Genomic DNA, 21304 nt, shown 5'->3' with positions numbered 1-21304 from the left:
AGCAAATGCACTTTTTAGGAGCATATTAGTACTTCAGGTTGCTGGCAATTGTAAATACATTTTTAAGCATAGGATAGAGAAGGAAAGGAACATTTTTGTCTTCTGATTCTAGCCAGCTTTGCTGTTAACAGATTTTACATTGCATAACTTTGGGGTTAGGGAAAACCTTTAAAAAACAGCTGGGTTGGCCAGCAATAAGAAAAGTAAGATCAGGGGAAAAAATAGGAAAATACACATTGAAAGCTGTAGGGAGAGCTACAGAGACAATATATGCCAGGGATGGCCAAACTGCGGCTTGTGAGTTTTTCAGTTAGAGTGTGGCTCTCGGAGCCCCCACACTCCCACATTCTCGACATACCAGACTGTTTGGTGGAGCTCAGGGCTTCTGCCCTGTGGCAGGGTTGTGGGGCTACGGGCTTCTGCCCAGGAGGGAGAGGGGTTTCGGGGCTTCAGCCCCATGGAAGGCACCTTCCGGGGCTTGGGGCTTCACTGGGAGCAGGGCTGAAGCTCTGAGCCCCAGAAGGCATGCCTCGTGAGGCTGAGGCCCTGAGACCCCTTGACCCTGCAGGGCAGTAGCCCCTAGTTCCATCATCCTGGTGCTGGGCTGAAGCGCTGAGCCCCAGCAGGCATGCCTCAGCTCTCGAATTTTTGAAGACTGTCCTATGCATCTCGGAGGGTCAGCACGTTTCGCCATCCCTGATATATGCCATAGATTTGTATGGTCATCTTGGTTTACAGAGTGCGTTGTGATTGCCGAGGGTTTACAAAAACCCATATGTATCATTTTACTAGCGCTTAGAGCTTTAGTACTTGGGGCAATTTTCATTTCCTGTGAAATTAATAAAATCTTACTGCAACATGTTTAAATGAGAATATAGAACTCAGTGAAAATACTTTACATTAGAGCACAAGCACACAGTAGCTATTCACCACCCTCCAGGGTCTGTCTGTTTGTTGAGAAAAAAGCTGGAATCAGAATCATCTGGAATAATAAGGCCTGTAATTTGTTTCTTGGTCTAACATATCTCATTACATTTTGTAATGTGTCAGTCTGATCATTTGGAGGCCCTGGCTTTTACATTATAAAGAAGCACGTAAAAGATCTTTTTAAAAGATGCATTTTAGGGCTTAAGATGATTACAGAAAAATAATTTCTTTTTGGCACAGCCTGTGTTAAAATTATACATTTTGGTAGTTGATCAAATTGCCATAGTAAGGAGTTTAATATAAATCTTTATAGAGTAACTGTTCCCTCCCTCCCCCACCACCCTCAATTTTGTATTACATTATGTGCTCTGGCACTGCTGATCTACAGCTTCTCCCTTACTTTTCTTTTTGGGATTTTTCCTTTTCTTTTGCTCAGTTTTTTATTTTGTTTTGTTTGCTTGTTTGTTTTTTAAAAGCAGTGTCTAAAGAAAGTGAGAACTTCTGACTTTATTAAAAATTGTGCACATTAATAATGGTGCATTATTGCTAAGTATAAAATATTGATTGCTCTTTCAAAGTAGTAAATAAAAAGAAATTATAATGTTTACAAGGCATAAGCGATATGATATTCTGGACTCAAAGAGTCTGCTATAAAGAAATATATTCTGCATGATATTATTTGTTCAATAGGTGTACTCTGTTTTCTATTTTATGTACTACTAAGATTTGTGCTGCAAAAGCCATTTTCTAGTTTTTATATTATTGAAGCAATTGTCTTGTTGTCAGGGAAGACTACAGTGCGATAAATAATTTGTGATGTATAAAAAATGTTGGGTGGCAGCTTTTACATTTTCTAAAAATGGAGAAAACATTTCTCTTTCATAGCATTCACTAGAGAAGGTTTATGCATTGCTCACAATAGATACAAAAGGCTTAATATACATATATAATTGTTTTCAGTATATGAAGTAGAAAAATATATATGTATGAGGCATTTCTTACATGTCAGGAATTATTCACTGCAATTTCACTGATAGACTCCAAGAACGTAAATGTTCAGTAAAAGGAGAGAAACAATATTTTCAGAAATAAGGCACATTATGACTGTCTGAAAGTTTATGGAGATGAAATGGCAATTTTTATTGATTCAAATGGGATGAGGACCATATAATTTGCTATAATATAAAATAATCCATGGCTCAGTACAATGTCATGATTTATATTATATGTCTAGCATTGATGATAGGTTTGGCAGGTTCATTAGGTTTTTCCATAATTGCTGTTGATGTTATGTTCATATTCTTTTATTAATATCTTCTTATTATGTTACATTTAGTGATATCTTCCTGGGGTCACACTGATGAAAAAAGGCCAGCATCCTTAATAAGCCCTTTAACATTCCCTGATTAAATTTAACAAAAAATAGTAAGACCTTGAAAAGCCCTGTACAACATCCCAAAGACACTGCTTTTCATTTGCAAGACCAGAGTTTAGAGTAACATTAGTATCCTGCAACAGTTGATGACATCAACACCTAACCCAGACTAGGGAATTGCATTCACTGCGTTGCATCAGGTTTCAAAGAGGAAATCCTGAATTCTAATTTGTCAGGAGCTGATTCTCAGATTCCATAGCATTAGTAGGTGTTTATTTGCAACTGTAAACTGGCCAGCCAAGTCCCACCATTCCACAGAGAATGTTTCCCCACAAAGATTTCAATGTTAGCTAATTCTGTGGAAACAGATTCTGAAACAAAAATAAGTGCAGGACCAACTCAGGCAAGACCAATCCTTTAAACCCATTGTGGAACACAGCCACGACCAAGTCTCCTTGCTTAGCCAATTCCACTACTAATCTCTGTTCCCTTCTCATATTACTGCCAGGGAGGAATTTTTACAGAGGTTCCTGACGAAAACTCTGAGCACTTTAGCCAGGAGCCCTTCCTCATTACTCCTCGTCCTTTCCATATATTTGGGCAAGAGACTTCATCCAACAGTGAATTTCCTTGGCAAGATCATCCCCTTCTGTGACAGAGATCTCAGAGGGAGGAAATCTTCATGAGGATTCCCTGGAAAAGATATCTCCCTCATCATTCTGTCAGAGAGAAAGAGGTGTAGTATTTGGTCACCTTGCAGAAAAGACCACTGGGGATATCCCCAAACCTCACATATCCAGGGATCTGTATTGATCCCCAGGACATCTATGGAAGGCCAGCATCATCTGTGTAAAAATCCTCTCCCTCTCTCTGCCCATGTATTGCTGCCCATATTTCCCATGCAATGAAACTCCACTGGAGTTGTGGTACCTGAGCTGTTCCTTAGATATGGGTCCCTCTAGAATCCTAAGGAAGATGTCATTTCTCTGCAGAAAGGAAAATATAGGGCAAGGATATACTCTATTTCTTTTATTTCTTAACTGATTTCCAAAGAGCCAGAGGAGGGACGATTTACATTCCCTTGGATCTGCCCCCTCCCCCCCCAGCCAATGTAGTCTTCTGTCAAGTCTATTCAATCTCCACTCCCTTTTTCAGTGCAGACCCTCTAGATGACCCAGAATAGGGGGAGGCAAGTGGTGCCACAGAGAAGGCTCATCTCACTTTCGGAGGAAGGTGGGAGATATATGCATGGGGGGTCCCTGTTCATGAATAGGACTGGGAGGCATGTTCTGATTTCTTGTGTGTCAGTGATCAGATAGGCCCTTTGCAGTCTACCCAATAGTATTTGAGTCTATACACATATCCTGGTACTAATCAGGCATCTGAAACAGTGATTATTTTTCCAGTTCATCTTTAAGCTTTGGTTCTGCCACTGCATACAAATGTTTTGTACTCCCAGAAGACTGAGTGTCCAAAGAGTAGTTCCGGAAAAAAGTATGTTCCCTGAAATTATAACCCTATTATTTCCTTCTCCTAACTCCAACACAGAATACCAGTGTGCTGATAACTTACGGAATTTTATGCTGCAAAAGAAGCAACCTTTTGCTTCTGAAGATATTAATTAACTTGCAAAAGTTTCTCTTGCACTGGTACAGAGTACAAAATGGACAGGTTAATTGATAAAAATCAAGTTCTGATAGATTAAAAGTTTAGAGCAGCATTATCATGTTCATTAATATAAATGATACATTTGTAATAAGTGACATAACAGCTGGAGTTCTCCAAATAATAAGGGGGATGTGTCTATAATATTGATTACACATATGGCTTCCCAATGGGGCTAGTCGCATTAATCAAAGCAGTGCTTAGTAAACTCCTCAGTATAAGGATTATCATTTCCTTATTTAAAAATTCAGTGAAGACACCTGTAGTTGAACTTCTACAGGCTCTAACCCAGATAGATCAACTGGCAAAGATAGGAAATTATCCATTACATTTTACCACTAAGATGCCAATTTATTAATTTTCAGGTTCACATAAATCTCAGGGAGCTCAGTTTTAGCTATGAACTGATCCTCAGAACTGTACTTCATAAATGTAAGGTTTTAATTTGAGCCGTAGTGGCCATACTTAGAAGTATGTAATTGCATATTCTTTCTCTTCAATTAGAAGAAAAAGGCTATGGCTTATTTTCTTATTTTAATGAAGGCCGAGAATGAAAAACTAGGAGAGTTTGAGCTAACCAGAAAATGTTTCAGCCTTTGTTGTCTTAATATTCATCTCACATAATATATTTTGCTGTCTACTTTAAATGCTTTATTTTCAGTCTGTAAACAGATCAAGTAGTAAAATTCTGAGAGCTCTGAAATGTGCCATCTGCCCACTTCTTCCTGGAAAATAACTATAGATTTAGGTTCTCCACCAGGCTGAATGAGTCAGAACAAAGTTAAATGGAAAACTTCTTTGCACAGTCAGTTTTCATTCAATGTTATTTGCATTACACTAATGACTAGAAGCCCCACTCACGGACTCATGCAAGCTGCTCTATAAAAATATGCATCAGCATCAGCGATTTAGATAATGGCATAGAGAACACACTTATAAAGTTTGTGGTCAATACCAAGCTGGGAGGTATTGTAAGTGCTTTGGAGGATAGGATTAAATTTCAAAATGATCTGGACAACTGGAGAAATGGTCTGAAGAAAATAGGATGAAATTTAATAAGGACAAATGCAAAATGCTCCACTTAGGAAGGAACAATCCTTACAAAATGGGAAATGACTGCCTAGGAAGGAGTACAGCAGAAAGGGATCTGAGGGTCATAGTGGATCACAAGCTAAATATGAGTGAACAGTGTAACACTGTTGCAAAAAAAAAAGTAAACATAATTCTGAGATGTATTCGCAGGAGACCTGTAAGCAAGACATGAAAAATAATTCTTCTGCTTTACTACATGATGATTAGGCCTCAACTGGAGTACTGTGTCCAGTTCTGGATGCCACATTTCAGGAAAGTTGTAGACAAATTGGAAAAAGTCCAGAGAAGACATGACCTATGAGGGAAGAGTGAAAAAAACTGGGTTTATCCAGTCTGAAGAAGAGAAGATTGAGAGGGGACATGGTAACAATTTTCAAGTACATAAAAGTTTATTACAAGGAGGAGGGAGAAAATATATTCTCCTTAACTTCTGAGTATAAGACATGAAGCTATGGGCTTAAATTGCAGCAAAGGCGGTTTAGGTTGGACATTAGGGAGAACTTCCTGTCAGGGTGGTTAAGCACTAAAATAAATTGCCCAGGGATGCTGTGGAATCTCGATCATTGGAGATTTTTAAAATCAGGTTAGACAAATACCTGTCAGGGATGGTTTAGATGAGGGCAGAGGACTGGACAGATGGCCTCTTGAGGTCCCTTCCAGTCCTACGGTTCTATGATTCTATGAAAGTCAATGGGAGCTGGGTGCCCAATCTACTTAGTCACTTTTGAAAAGCCCACTACAAACCTATATGAATCTTTAGGCACCTGAATACCTTTGTATGTCTGGCCCTTAGTTATTTAAGAGTCTAATAGGATTTGACTGCTAAGTCACTGCTGATAATCTTACCATTAGGCTTTTTGCTGGCCCTTTACACAGGAGTGGATAGCACTGGTTACAAATAACAAGTATGCTAACTGAAGGCACTTTAGTTAGAATGAGGGCTTGGCAGATCAGGCCCCAAGACTGATATATATTGTACTGCTGGTCCCTCTTCTATACCAGCTTCCAAACAAAAATCTTGTTTCTTTGTTCCTTTTAATTTTGAGTACAGCACCTTAGGATATTTGTAAGGTTCTGACACACACAGACACAGATTGAATAAGCAAGTTATAATGGATAGATATGTTTGGATGATTGAATTGTGTCAAAGAAACCAGGGTTCCCATAACTGATTACTCTACTTTGGATAAAATAAATGAGAATTAATAATAAATTAATAATTCTAGATTTATCTTTTGCAATTTTCATATTTTAAAGTAAACTTTAGAAATACTGACTTTTTTATATTATCAAAGATTCCGTTTTCAGTTTTCTCTAAATAACTAAAAAACAGACTTTAAACGTAACACTATTTATCAAAACTGAATTTTCAATACTTGTCATTCAAAACAGGGAAATAACAGGGGACATTTATAAATTAATTTATAAATTAATATTTGAAATGAAAAAAATCTCCCTCTTGCCTCACAGAAGGCTCTGATTTTCTTTTTTTTAATTTGATTCTCTTATGATTTGAGTTCTTAAAAATAATAAAAGCATCTGAATAAATGATATTACTTCACTGTCTGTTAAGTAACAATAAAGTCAAATGCATATTGACAAAAATATCTCTGTAGTACTGGTAAGTCATATCATTTTGATTGTATTTGGATTTTAAAATGTTCTCATGCTGATTCAAACAATTAAACACATGTAGATTACTGACACTTGCTTTAAAGGAATCAAAATTTCAATCTTCTTTGACTATGGGATAATGATATCAGAAAAATATATCTACCTGAGAAGGAAGGGTAGTAATGGGTAATCGAGCAGAAAAAAATGTTACTAATTTGTTGTGAGCTAATACAAAAATAAAATTCCAAGTTTTCTACTTAACATCATGTGGATTAACTGAAAGCAATGGGACTATTTGCAGAGTAAAGTACTACTCAACATGCGGAGGGTTTCTGAATCCAGCCTTTGATATTAGAGTGGGTCAAATCATTTGTTGTGAATAATATTTGCTTGCCTTTTCTTCTATATGTGAATTTTAACAAACTGATTTCTATATATAGAGAGCCAGATCTTTTGCTTGTGTAAATCAGCAGAACTGCATCGAAACCAACCTAGCTACACCAATTTACAACTAGCTGAGCCCATAGTTTTTATCCATAAATATTTCCTGAATAATCTCCAGAACAATTTTCAGGTACTGGGTTGTTCATAAAGTATTCATTGTTATTCACAGTGAGTGTTTGGCTACTAAATATAGTTTCTGAACCCTGTTTTAGTAACAAACTTTTTAAACAGGAAAATGACAAGTAGCAAAATATAAAGAACAACAAAAAACACATGCTATGCACTTTTCAGTCCCAGTTTCCCAGGAAACAATCATTAATGCCGGGAATTTATGAAACAATCAGATGTTGTAAACATCTGTTTGACATAACTTGTGAATACTGAATTACATGGAACACCAAAACAATAGTGGAACAAAGTCAGCCTTTCTATTAAATCTATTTTTTTCATCAGCTGGCTGCCTCTATTTAATATGATAAACCTATGGTCTGACTGTTATATATGAGGCAGTGTAGCCTAGTGAACAGAGCACTTAACTGAGACTAAGGAGAGACCTGCTGCTCGTCCGCTGGGTGACCTTGAACAAGCCATGCCACCAACATGTACCATAGTTTCCCTGCCTACAAAATGGGAATAATGATACTTATTCTCCTTTGTAAAGTGCTTTGAGATCTATGGATGAAAAACACTACTATTAATTCTTATTGCATATATATAGTGTATGACATGCAAACTTTACAATCTCTCAAACTAACCTCCCTCAGCTGAACAGATGACCACAATGGAGCTGAAGGGTCCATCTCCTTTGTTATTATATACACCAACTTTCACCTCAAAGGGAGTCAGAGGTGGCACACTTTCATCCCTATAGATGAACTTTGAAGCATCTGAGGATGTCACCATTTTTTCTTTCCACCCTCGTGTTCCATTTGGTCTGAAAGCCACAATGTATCCAAATCCTTCCCCATTCTGAAACTCTTCTGATACTGGCTAAAAAAAGGAAAGTTCAATTAACCAGCAGATATTTTAAACCTTATTACACTGGAAGCAATCACAGTGGGCAAATTAAACTGGCTTCTTAACAGAGGCGATCATGTAAACCAGTAGTCACAGAATTGTGCTCAGTACAGCTTAACTAGTAAGGAAAGTCTTTTCTATATGTTTTGGGGCGGCCGACTGACATCAGTGGACCAATGACAAATTACACCAGCTGAGCTTCTACCCCAGTGTATCTAAAAAGTGGCTGATTCTGCCACCCTTACTCACACTGATTAATCTGCCCTGAATTAGATGAGACTGCTCACAGAGAAAGGCATGATTCTAAGTGCCAGGATCAGTCCTTAGTAACAAATCCAACAGATTTTTAGTTACACAGTTTTTGTGTGTTACCTATTAAGAATAGCTACCTTGTCTGGTGGAATTCCCCATGGAGAGGTAGGGAATATAAATGGAAATGGTAGAAATCTTTTAAAGCAAAAGAAAAATTTAAGTGCACTCACTCTGCTGTGTATAATTAAAACATATGAAGTACCTGGATGTTATTACTAATTTGGTTAATGACTTTACCTAATGTAAGAGGTTGTGATGCATAGTGTGATGTGTTGCAAACAGTAAAAGGAGAAAGATACTTATAGGATATGGCGGAAACACAAGGCTAAATAAAAACAGGGTAAAGCCCTGAAATCTTGTGCCTAATTTGGAGAATGCATTCTCTCAGGCTGGTGAAAGTGGCTTCACTATAGTTTGCATTATTTGTTCTGGAAATAATGGTTTCAATGTTGGGCAAATCAACAAAGAATGCCAAACTGAATACTGTGTGATGGTGGCTGGGAAGATAACCCATTGGACAGATCCTGAGGTAGAATAAATCAGCTCAGCATAGATCCACTGAAGTGAATGAAACTAGGCCATTTTACATCAATTAAGACTCTGGCCCTCTGCAGGCTTTTCAGTGTTCGTGCCAACCTTCCTATCAGAGGGAGGAGGTAATGTAAAAGTAGTCTCTTTCTCACACGCTGAGTTAGCACTGCATCTTGAGCAGAATTCACAGCACATCTATTGAAGCAAGATCAACTTTAGCAGACTGAGTGAGAAGGAAAGCAAAAACAAATCAACTTTACTTTGGGGCATCTGGTCTGAGTGGTAAATTCTCCAAGTTGTCCTCTGCTCTCATCACATGGAAATGTGAACCTCTTTGAGACCTTAGCACACATTTAAAAAATGATATTTTGTGTTCATATCTTGATAAGATTTGCTGTAGGGAACCTCAGTACAGTACTCCTTACTTTTGCCCTCAAATAAGTCAATATGAAACAGGGCCTTTAATCAAAAAGAGTCCCTTACCTCCCACGCTATTACTAATTCATGCCGTCTTCCACTTCTGCCACTTACATTAGCTGGTGCTGTCTTTGGAACTATGAACAAAAAAGTGAAAAAAACAGAATGTCCAAGTTACTGAAGTTTTCCCCATAGTAATACCTACCCCAGAAGACAGTAAACTGTCAAATCAGGTCAAAAATAGCAAAAGATAGAACACTGCAGTAAAGAGAACGTGCTTGAGTTTTCTGATTGCATTTTAGGAAATCCTGCAAAAAATGTAGTCAGTTCAAACTGAATACAAACTTCTGAGAAGAGAAGAAATATTCTAGGGAACAAAGTTACTTTAAAAAACAATAACAACTGTTTTCCCCATTATCCCACATTTTAATATGCTGTTGATTTTGAAGATTATTTTGCTGGAATTATCCTATTAATACTTGTACATATTTGTGTGTGTTTTTTAAAGTGGCAACTAGAAAAGCAAATGCCAGGAATTCTGATGTATTTTAGTGTTCATGGAAAAGGTTTCACACAAGAATAATGATATTTGCATAAATTTTCATAAGTGAACAGTTATTTGAGGTGTTTCAATTTCTGGGAGTCCAACCTGAGAAACCTTAATGGGGCCTGATTTTCGTAAAGTGCCAAGCACTCATTATCATCTCAGGTTGGACACTCAACAACAGAAGCACCCCAAATCACTAATCCTTTTTGAAAATGTAGGACATTAGGTTTTCTTGATTTGCTTTACAGATATGTATGCATTTATAGAACTGACACAATAGCATATCTGAGAGGATGTCAAAGCTATATAGAAAAATATTACAGCTATTGTCAATATGGGCTGGGTTACTGTATGCTTTATTTTTGGAAAATACTAGCTTTCCTTGGATCCATAGAATTTCTTTTCTCTCCTTTTCCACATCTACAGAAGCTCCTAAAATGACTTATGTGGAATGAATTTATGTACTGTGTGTGGTTTATGCCTACATTCTTTATTTGATTAAAGGCATTCTGGGATAGAAATCTTCTCTTTTCTTCCTCACACACTTATACATACATCAACTGCAGAAAGATATTGTGAGGCATTAACCGTTAAGACCTTATTGTATGCAGTTCAGCTTATTTATTGGGTAGCACTGTGCCTTTGAACTACCAAGGGAAAAACACATTTAAATAAATGCACACAATTCCCTCTATTTCCTGTGTTGATCATTAAGGGCTTAAGTTCAATAACAGTATTCTAGAGTTTAGATGCTGGAAGCTCACACAGACTTCAAAATTGATTTGTATGGGCTTTTGGAGCCTTTAGCAGCTTTCCATTGAAAAAAGAAGAGGAAAAAAAAAGGCTCGATTCTGACAATTTCTCATTGATGTAACTCCACTGACTACATAGGAGTTATTTCTGATTTACATTGATGTAAATGAGATGACAACCAGGACTTTTGTATGTCTATTTACATATACATATATTTTTAAAATACAAATTTTGCTGTGGTGTCTGCAGCTCTCACTTGAATGACCTGAACAATTTTCAAGTATGAATTGCTTCTTTCCTGCTGAGGTATATTCACCTAGGAAACACACTATGTAGCTTTTCCCCCTTCAATTCCCCACTTGACCACGCTTAGTGAGGCTCTATACAGTTATTCTCTGCCAGAATCACTTGACCTACATGTGATCAGATGATCAAGTGATGCCTTGAAGCCGTATTACAAAAGAGGAGTGGAGAAGGAAAGCATTAAGGAGACAAATTGCAGCTGCTTACTGTTTTCTTTAATTGACTTGGATTGTTTTGCTCATCTCTTTGGCAAACATCTGAAAACCTTCCTAGTATCATCATAAGAGTACTTATAGTCTCCTTCATTTCTAGCAGTTGGCACTCAGACACTGTATTTTTAATATTTATGATATGTTACTTCCTTGGTGTCTATGGGCATGGGGTCATTTGACAACCATGAGTGAAAAGAGCAAAATTCTCCTCTCTGATCCTTACTCTAACTTTATTATGTATCCAATAATGTCTGCCACATGGAGCATATATGTTTATCAATGAAAGTTCCATTGTAAAAATGAGTGCAGTTTATGCAATAAGTATAAATGTACAATGTGGAACGGAGAGGAAAATTTTGCTGTGAAACTTAAATGTCACAGTGTTTGGTAATATGATGCATGAGTTGTAATGGTAAGACCTCAATAAACATGATTTTTATAGTCAACTGGAAGTTAATTGCATGTTAATTAACCATCAAATCTTCTCTACAACAGAGTGTGGTGTTAAGCAAACTTAGGATCCAATTTCAAATTTTCCTAAGAATTACATCAATGGGGTTTCTTTGGTAGTATGAAAAGTGTATGCCTTGTTGACTTCGATGCCATGCTACCGATTCAAAACATTGCCCTTTTGAAATATCCAACTTGCGGGCCTTATTTGTAGTTCAACCAGAAAGGAGGACCAATGTCTTCTTTCTAGAGGATTCTTGATAATAGTCTTACAGACTGAAGCCCTACTTAAATGAATAAATGTTAAAAGAATAAACCTGTCAAAAGAATGAATCTCCTTTGCACCAAACTGTAAAATATACAGTCATACAGTGAAACTCTCTCAAATGAATTACCATTAAAAGAGTAAATGTGTCAAGGAATAAATTTCTTCTGCACTGCACCAAACCACAATATATACAGTCACAGGGGAACACTCTGAAATGAATAACCGTTAAAGGAAGAAAACTATTAAAAGAAAACATTTTTTCCAGGCACCAAGGCTGTATATTAGCAGTTTTCCACAGCAACATCACTTCTATATCACAGTATATAGTTTTATAACTGTATTTATTCACTCGTAAACTATGTTTATTGCCATATAATTAGTATCTTCCTGGTCTTCAAGATATTAATGATAAGCAGTATACACACAGAGATACTTTTGCATTAAATATTGATGTGGTGGTGTACTAACCTAGCCAGAAAGAATCAACTTCTTCCTGTAAATGACAGAGGAATAAGGGCAGAACCCTGGCGTTAAAACCTCTCTACATTTTAGTGTCCATTAGAGGTCAGCAATCTGGTGTTATGTGTTATGAATAAATGGGACCTCCATTAGTAGTGTTGTGCCCCTTAACTATACTACTGTTCTACTGAGTCACCGGTTTAATACTAAGAGGAAAGAGTGCAACCCACTAGAATATGAATATCACTTCCCTTTGGCTGAACATTTTTTGGGACATGCATAGGAAGATCCCATCCAAACATATCACTTGGAAAACTGACTCTTTTTCTGAAGGTGCATAATTTCTCTCTGTTGGAGGTAGTGCGTATGGTAACATTACTTTTTACACAGTTCTGAAAGTGCTGGGGATGTGGGGTGGGTTGGAATATGTGTGACAGAGAAGTTATGATCATCTTCCAAAAGATGTTGATGTCTGCACTTCAAATTACGTGGGACAAAACACCGCAGTCCTTACACAGGCAAAACTCCCAATGACTTCACTGTGAATTTGGCAAGAATAAAAACGGTGAGATTTGTCCCATGCTGATTTGGCTAAAACTAACTCTAAGCCTGGCTGGAAAAATGGTGATTTGTTTAAAATAAAATTAAACATGATAAAAACACTCAAACACAAAAAAGCCTTTGCCTCTCACAGTAGCCTAAAAAGGAAAAAAAAAATGCCTATATTTTTGAAAAGCCAACACAGGAGATTTAGTCTCCAACAGCTCTGTGAAGCATCTGACAGTGCTCTTAAAATATGAGGGAAGAAAGAGAAAGGGCTACATCTATATGACTGGAAAAAGGAGACGCACAAAACCTAATGAAGTATAAATGAGAATTTATGAATAACTTGTCTATACAAGCTAATTGCACTTTAAAAACAGTATTGCACTTACCTTTTAGAAAACACACACACGCACGCACGCTCATATAGTATGAATTTTAATGAGGATTTTTTATGTGGAATGGCTGTAGGATGTGGTGGAATTAGTATAAAAAGAGACCAATTATAACAATAAACATATCTTGGCTGCACTGCCATAATGAGCTGAAATAGATGCTGAAAACAACAGACTACTTCTGGCTTCCTGAAACTGGTTATTATACAGTAGGTTTTAGCAATTAAAATAATGTTAGCAGTTCTCATCATTTGCCTTAGTCTGCTTCCAATAAAACAAATGGTAAAATTTCCATTGATGTCAATGGGAAGAGTGGTGTTCCACAGCACCTTTAAAAATCTCACCTATATATTTAAAATTAAAGTCAGCTGAATGTTTATGAAGGTGGCACAGTATCATCAAAGTCAGCAGATTATAAGCTCTTTGTGGTTGGGGTCTATCTTCCTTCCTCTTTGTCAAACATTGGGCACCATATTTTCAAAAGTGGCCACTGCTTTGGGGGTGCATAATTGAAACACCTCACACCTGGCCTACAGACATTACATTGCTCCACTGATTTTTATGGCAGTTATGGTAGCTCAGATCTTCGGAAATTTAGGTCAATATGTCTCAAGTTGAGCATCTAAAAACTGAAGCATCCCCAAAACCATAGTGTGGTCATGTCTGAAAATGCCATCCTCATGAATAATGAGGCATTAAGTAAATAAATAATAATACAATCAGTGTATGTGTTTCCCTTTTACGTATTTAAGGAAATATTAAACAACCTTCTTTCAATTATTCAAGTTATGATGTTCAAGGAGAGTAATGATCAATACATGGTTTACACGGTACCATGACCAGTTCATGATTATTTATTTGTATTACAGTAGCACCTAAATGCCATACCCAAGATCAAAACCCACCGTACTGGGCATTGTACAAACACAGAGAAGTGATCCTTGCCCTGAACACGTTACAATCTAAATAGACAAAATAGAAATAAGTATTGTTATGCTCTTATTTTTCACATGGCGAACAGTTTACATGACCAAGATCACACAGAGAATTTCTGGCAGATCCAGGGACTGAACCCAGCCAGCTCACTGCCTTACCCACAAATCCATTCTTCCTCTTCTTAATTGCAACCATAATGAAGATATTTTTTGCAAAAATATTATTTATATAAAGGTTGAAGCATCTCATCTAAAAAAAAGAGAAGATTTTGGCACTGCTTCATTCCTTAGGGAAGATAAATTATTAAACTTTGTTTTAGTCCTTTTGAAAATGTTTGTTCAAGGAACTTCTACCGCTTCTGTTTGTTTCTTTTACAATGTTTATATATATACAAACCAAGAAAAGAATTTTTATTGAAAGTACAAGTCTTAAAAGATATATATATATATATATATATAAGACTTGTACTTTCAATAAAAATTCTTTTCTTGGTTTTTGATCTCAGTTAAGAAATAAGTTTTGACAAAGCTTCCTAATCCAAGGACCAAAGTAACAACAAACTCAGCCGCTTTTTTGTCTTTGTTTTCCTTACATATATTCTTCAGTATACATCTGGAAAGCTGACAAATGTTAAACAAAAAATCTTTCATAGCATGAAAGGCCAGCCCTCATGCTGTCATTCTCCAAGGAAAACATTTCCTACCTCATCTGTGCTGGAACAGGATGTGAAAAGCTCCTTTGAAGAAGTAATGCACCATATTAAACTGATTGGAAAACAATGGGGGGAAAACAACAGCATACATTTGGTGTTAAGTTATTTTTGGTGTATAGGACATTTGAATTTTAGTACTAAATAAGCGTAATTGCTATTCATTTGTAATATATCTGATGCATGACTGCACCATAGTAGCTGAATCCCTCAAATACTACAATAAAAGGAATTGGGAACTTAAGTGCTGTGATACAGACGTCAGGAAAATATCAAAAGACAATCTCTTGAATTTTCCAGTTTGTTTGCTGGTAATACACAATACTGTACTTGGACTTAGCTCCTGCAATTTTACATACCAGTTAGTGGATTGTTTTTAAACATACCCATGCAATCAGTGATTGCTATCTGTGATACCCTGCCACCCCAATATTCACCACTATCATGCAATTAGGATATGTTTTGTACAAAGTATGTCTTGTGAGGTATCATTCTAAAAGTCTTGATCTGCTAGACATTAATATCTCATTGGATTGTATGTATTATCGTCATGTGAATTTATGAATTTTGGCTATATATGTGAAACATGTTGTGAGGTTGAAAACACGCACAAGCAGCCTTTCAGGTACAACAGTAAAAAGGTCAAACAATGATAATGGCTTATTGAAGAAATGCACAGAGGCACAAGGATTACCCCAGGAACTGTGTACAATAGAAACCTCTCAGACATAGTACTACGCAGTGGGAACTGTTTGACCCAGTTTATGGCAAAAGATCTTTCTGGCAAGTGGGAAGAAGACATAAAACGGGGACAAAGACATCATGAGGGGACCTCACTATCTCTGCAACAACACATCTGGAAAAGCTGAGCGAAAATGACTAAACTGTGGGAAGTGATGGTCCCAGCCTAGAAGGATCTTTAGCCTGTACGTGAAAACCTAGGAAAGCCAAGGCAACCATTGCCTTAAGAATCTGCCAGCCTGTTTATCACTCAGAGTGAGAATCTGCTAATTTATATCCTATCTATCTAGCTCAGGTGCTAAGGTCAGTTTGTGGTTTTATTTATTTACTAAAGTAATCTGCTTTGATCTGTTTGTTATCACTAATAGGCACTTAAACTCTATTCTTTGTAGTTAATAAACTTGTTTTGTTTTCTATAAACCAGTGTGTGGAATTCATAACTGGGGGGCGAAAAGCTGTGCATATCTTCCTCCACACTCAGGGAGGGGGTAACTTTCATGAGTTTATGCTGTACAGATTTCTGTGTAGTGGGAAACAATACAATTTTGAGTTTACACTCTGGGGGGCAGGGGGAGGTGAAGGGGAAGGGTGCAATTGAGTGCTGGGCAATCACTAAGCTTCCCACAGAGAGCTGACCTCAGTATCTGTATCCTTTTGCAACTGGGTGTGACCCTGCCTGTGTGTGTACTAGAGGAGGCTTGAGGACCTGGCACAGCAGGACAGGTGAAGGAGCCCAGGCTGGTGGAATGGGCGGGCTCAGTAACGGGGGGCAACTTGTCACACTATCTTCTTTCTATTTTTGCTTTGGGGGCTCTTTCAGGCCTTAGTTATCCATTTAAATATTGTCAAATCTCAATACAGCAGTGAATTTGATTGCAGAATCAAATTAATAGTAATTAATAGAAATGCTGAAACCTTTTTTCTCCAGCTCAAACAAAAAAAAACAAAACAAAACAAAAACCCAAACAAACCAGACCAAAGAAGCCAGTTTTTTCACTGTGGCATATTCATTCTTTAATGTAATGCAAGGAAGGCCTAACTCAGAAGAAGGTTGATTTATTTATATTTTTAATCCTATATACAATCTTCTACAACTAAATGTCATCAGCCTATTAGCTCAGAGAGTCATTTGCACGCACAATTAGCAGGTTAAATTCTGAGTCTACTCAATTTCTCTCCTACCCACGTTTCACCATGAATAGATAATGTAACTGACGTTCTGCCTCCAGGCTCCAAATGCCCGGTTGCTTTTGTGGAATATCTGGCATGTTTAAATTGATGTTATTGGCTCTTTTCACCTTGTGGATCTATAAAATATGTATCAAGGCTAGAATTAACAGAATTACTGGAACTGGCTGTGAGTTAGATGTGCCAGAAAATCACAGTATTATCCATTCCAGTGAAAGGAGCTATGAAGAGCAATCATGTTAACTAAATATGAAGTAAGTAACAAGATTAGGGTTTAATTAGAAAATTAAGGCAAGTGGAAACCTGTTTATTATTCTGTTGATTACCTGATGCCATTCCAACTATTGCCAGGGGTATTTAAATACTGTACTAGTATAAAGTCCTGTTACTGATTTGGGGAAGATGAGATAAAAAAGGGGGGGCAGTGAGAGAAAAAGTCTCTATTCTCAAGTCAAGCTTGTATAAGCCACTAACTTACAGCTGTCAATTTCGATTTAATTATAAAAAAAGGGTAGATGAATTACACATTCACTGCTGTTGTGGATTATCTGTATGAGCATGATCATGTCTTGTGGATGACAGCTCTGTGTTGGAGGTGAGGCAGAATCACATTGCTTAGCCGGGATGTGTGTTATTCCAGAGCTCTCATAAGCCCAGAGGCAGCCTGCCTGCCATAAATGTGGAGTGCATGGAATGTCCTCAGAGATTAACTGGGCAGCTCTGCTCATCAATGGGGAGAGGCTGGAGCCATATCTTTTTAAACCAAATTAAATTTCCTTCCACACACATTTTCTTGAAGGATTCGGATCTTCCAGTAAAACATGAGACTTTCTGAGATTCCATGTGTTCCAAGGTCTTTCCATCTAGGATTTTCAGGTAAAAAAATAGAAAAAAATGATTCTGGTTTGGGAAAGAAGAAGACAGGATGCTGCGGAAAAGCATGTATGGGAGTAAAAAATTGACTGACTGTGGCCAGTTCTTCAGGCCTCTCTGGCTTTGATAACTGCCTCTAGGAAAACCATCTTGAGGTTCAGGTTCTTAGTGGACAGTCTCAAAGGCTGGATCCAGTCAATTTCAGAAGGACAAAGTTCAGGGTCCAAGGAACAAGTGGTACCTGTTTGGAGAGTAGTGGAAGGTCACCGCCTGCATGAGCCAAGATACAACAGGTGAAGCTAGCACTGTCTTTAGTAAAGGAAATAAAAAAGAACTTGACCATCTACCTGAACTGCACCATCCTGTTTATCAAGAGGAAAAATGAATACCCACCCTCCAGAGTAAGAGAAGGAGATATCAGCTATACAGGAAAGGACACTTGGCAAGACTTTTTGATGTGAACAGGTCTATAAATAGGTTTATCTCATTGTTTAGTTACCTGCTGGAGAATTTCTAATTTAAGAGATTACTCTCATAGGGAAATTTTGGATAGGTCCAAGCAGACTGGCTGATGGTCCAGAATCTGAAAGGAGAAAATTCAGGAAGGTGGAGTCTCCTAGCAGGCTCAGACATTATGTGGCACCCTTACGTTTTCAGGAATCTGGACTGATCAAATGCTTCTGCAGTCACCAGCTGCTGGAGTGTCCTACAGTAAAACTGGGCTCATGGAATCTGGCTGTAAAAAGATGCCCTTTGCACTGGAGAGATAGGACCAGAAACTAAGGGGCAGAGCAATCTTGCTAGTCCACAGCTAGCAGAGAGAATCTGTGGATTCCATTTTGAAGTTACAAGTTTTAGTGAACTAGTTCATTCACTTCAGCTCAAATAAAGGACTGATTCCTCCTCTCTTGGGAGCCAAGAAGTACCTGGAGAAAATCCTGGAAAATGCTATGCATTTTGGGTGTCAGAGTATTTGCAGAGAATGAGCTCTCCAGGCCTAGGAAAGGTAGGGCTGTGTGCATGTGTTGACTACTCTTCTGGGAAGTGAGAGAGACTGAGAAACTCAAGATAATATCTCTCGAAACTAGGGAAATAGCCCAAGGATTGAAGAAAATAGCTTTCCAATGTGCCAGAGAAAAATGTGAAGGCTGTGGGGAAAAAAGGGCAGAAAACACTAGGGCTCCCATGGAAAAATGCTAGGGCAAGAGGTATAGCAAATTAGTTTTCTTTTTGTTGTGCTTCTTTGATGTTTCCTTCTCTGTTTGTTCAATGTTTCTTGATGACAAAACCAAAAACCCACTCCAGAAGAGAGACAAAATGGCAGCCAGACACAATCAGAGAGGTTGCCTCCCGTGTATTATTATGAGCTAGAAATCAAATGGGAGATGTGGACGGAGGAGCCCAAAAAGGTTATAAAAATACTTTATAGTGATTGGTCACAGTCTGTATGTCAGAACAGACAAAGAGAAGGTACACTGGTCCTGTACAATCACAGACCAAGCCACAGAACATTGTCCATCATTTCCTATACCAGAAACCATCCCAGCAATTCAACCAGGTGGCTGTTTGTACTGTGAAATGGCATTCCCTTCATTCTGTTTTCTTTCGCGATACATAGGACCCTGGTACCTGAGGCTGAAGGACATTTAGAAGGCACTACCAAACATACTTTGGAGAGCTGCTGGGGCTTTTTTATTTTCATTTAGATTTTCCCAGTTGTATTGAAAGAACACTTCAATTTACTAAGCATTATTGAAAAGATGTGTGTTGACTAAAATCAATAAAAACATAATATAAAAATGTATAAAATTAGAAAATGGTGTGTTGAAAATAATAAGATGGAAAGTCCTCCTTAATTAAACAGAATTACTGTTAAAACAAAAATTAGGGTGGAAGAAATTAAAGAAAAATGAGAAATAATGAAGGAATTTAGAAGTTTTCTGTTCAAAATGTTAAGGTGCAGTTTTCAATTAAAGACTCATTGATTACTTCTCGCAGCTGCCATTGTCCAGGAACGGTGAACCGTGGCCCCTGAGAGCTGCGAGTGTCCATGCCTGAGGACGGTCAACGTTAGCAAAATGTCTCACAGCTCGCAATCAGATTACCCTGATAGGCCTCAAATTGCCTACTACTGATCTAAACAGTTTATCTAAACAAACAAGAATCCAGTCTTCTCATGCCTGCACATCATAACTTTGTAATCACATATCCATAACCTGAATCTTTCCTCATCCCATTCCTTCCTGATATATGAGATAATTATGCTTGTCCTCCAAATCCATCATTAAAGGCCCAATCCTGCAACTGGATCTATTGGCATGGACCTCTGATTTCATGTAGAATCCAGTTTCAAGATTGTGGCTTTTGAGTGTAAGCTGTTCAATGCAGAGGCCCATATTTTTCTGTGAAACACTGGAGAAACCTGAGGCCCTATAAAATTATGAATAATGTGTAAGTTTGCTACTACTGATATCTATGTCAGTTTTCCATAAATATAGTTCATTAAGTTATCATTAGGAGTAAACATTTTAAAACTCTCTTTCAATATTTTAACAAATTAGAAAGTCATCCTTTGTTGCAATTAAAAATAATCTTCTCTTTTTTTTTTGTAATCCCCAACAGACAGACAAAAAACTGGATAGTGTTTTCATTCATGAAAAGGAGGCGGTGGCAACTGATTTCTGGTTCACTAGGCTGTCTTTAACACATACATTAAATGACAAATTCACCATTTATTTCAGCTTTTTCCAAAGCCACAAGTTGATTTATTGACATTTGTATGGGATTTAACATGCCATGTTCCAAAACACACACTTACAACTAGAACAATTCTGTAGTTAAAAATGTTATAGGGAAAGAAAGAGAGCATCAACCTGGGGATGGGAGGATTTTAAAAAGATCATGTAGAATGACCGTATTTAAGTTCATTAGTCACAAAATTTTCATTCAACCCCAAATACAAATGTATTTACCTGCAGCCTGGTTTGATCCTGGGCACTTCAGCATCTAAACACACATCTCTACCTCTTAAGTTAAAAAGCAGTAGTAGGCTGTTATCATTTATGTATTCCAGCCATTAGATAGGGACACAAAACATACTATACACATGTGTCATCCAGTCCTAATATTCTTCCTCTATTGTAACGTATTATTGATTGAAATCTCACAGCTAAAACCAAGAAAAAATTGGTGGCGATGGGGAGAACTTTTCATCAAGGTCACAGGGAAATGAATTAGAAAATGCAACTTTTGTTTGGCAAACTACTGAAAAGAAATGAAATAAAACAACACCCACACACAATATGACCGCAAACTACAGCATTAAATTTTCAAAACCCAGCTGGTGAGAAAAATACTCATTCACGGCCTAAAATACATCTGGTCCATTAAAACACAGAACCATCCTTTTAAACACAGGATATGCATTCATAAATCTGAGCGAATATAAGCTTTTGGATGCAGCCTATCACCTGAGATAAGCTTCTCTTGGAATATCTGTGTCTTCTCTGATTTGTATCACCTGCCTAATGAGA

At 37.5% G+C, this 21304-nt stretch overlaps 1 protein-coding gene across 5 annotated transcripts in view; it reads right to left on the bottom strand.

The window, feature by feature from the left end:
• CNTN5 (contactin 5) overlaps positions 1–21304 on the bottom strand; it is a 1021024-nt gene that overhangs the window by 39041 nt on the left and 960679 nt on the right. For all 5 annotated transcript variants that reach the window (XM_030560071.1, XM_030560062.1, XM_030560093.1 and 2 more), the window contains 2 exons: positions 9461–9531; positions 7873–8107 (listed from right to left, as the gene is read on the bottom strand). In XM_030560071.1, coding sequence (XP_030415931.1) covers positions 7873–8107; positions 9461–9531 — 306 coding nt within the window. The remainder of the gene's footprint in view (positions 1–7872; positions 8108–9460; positions 9532–21304) is intronic.

The sequence above is a fragment of the Gopherus evgoodei genome, chromosome 1, assembly GCF_007399415.2.
Source record: "Gopherus evgoodei ecotype Sinaloan lineage chromosome 1, rGopEvg1_v1.p, whole genome shotgun sequence".
Taxonomy (NCBI): Eukaryota; Metazoa; Chordata; order Testudines; family Testudinidae; genus Gopherus; species Gopherus evgoodei.
Note: the sequence above shows the minus strand (reverse complement) of the source record. Positions and strands in the feature narration are given on the sequence as shown.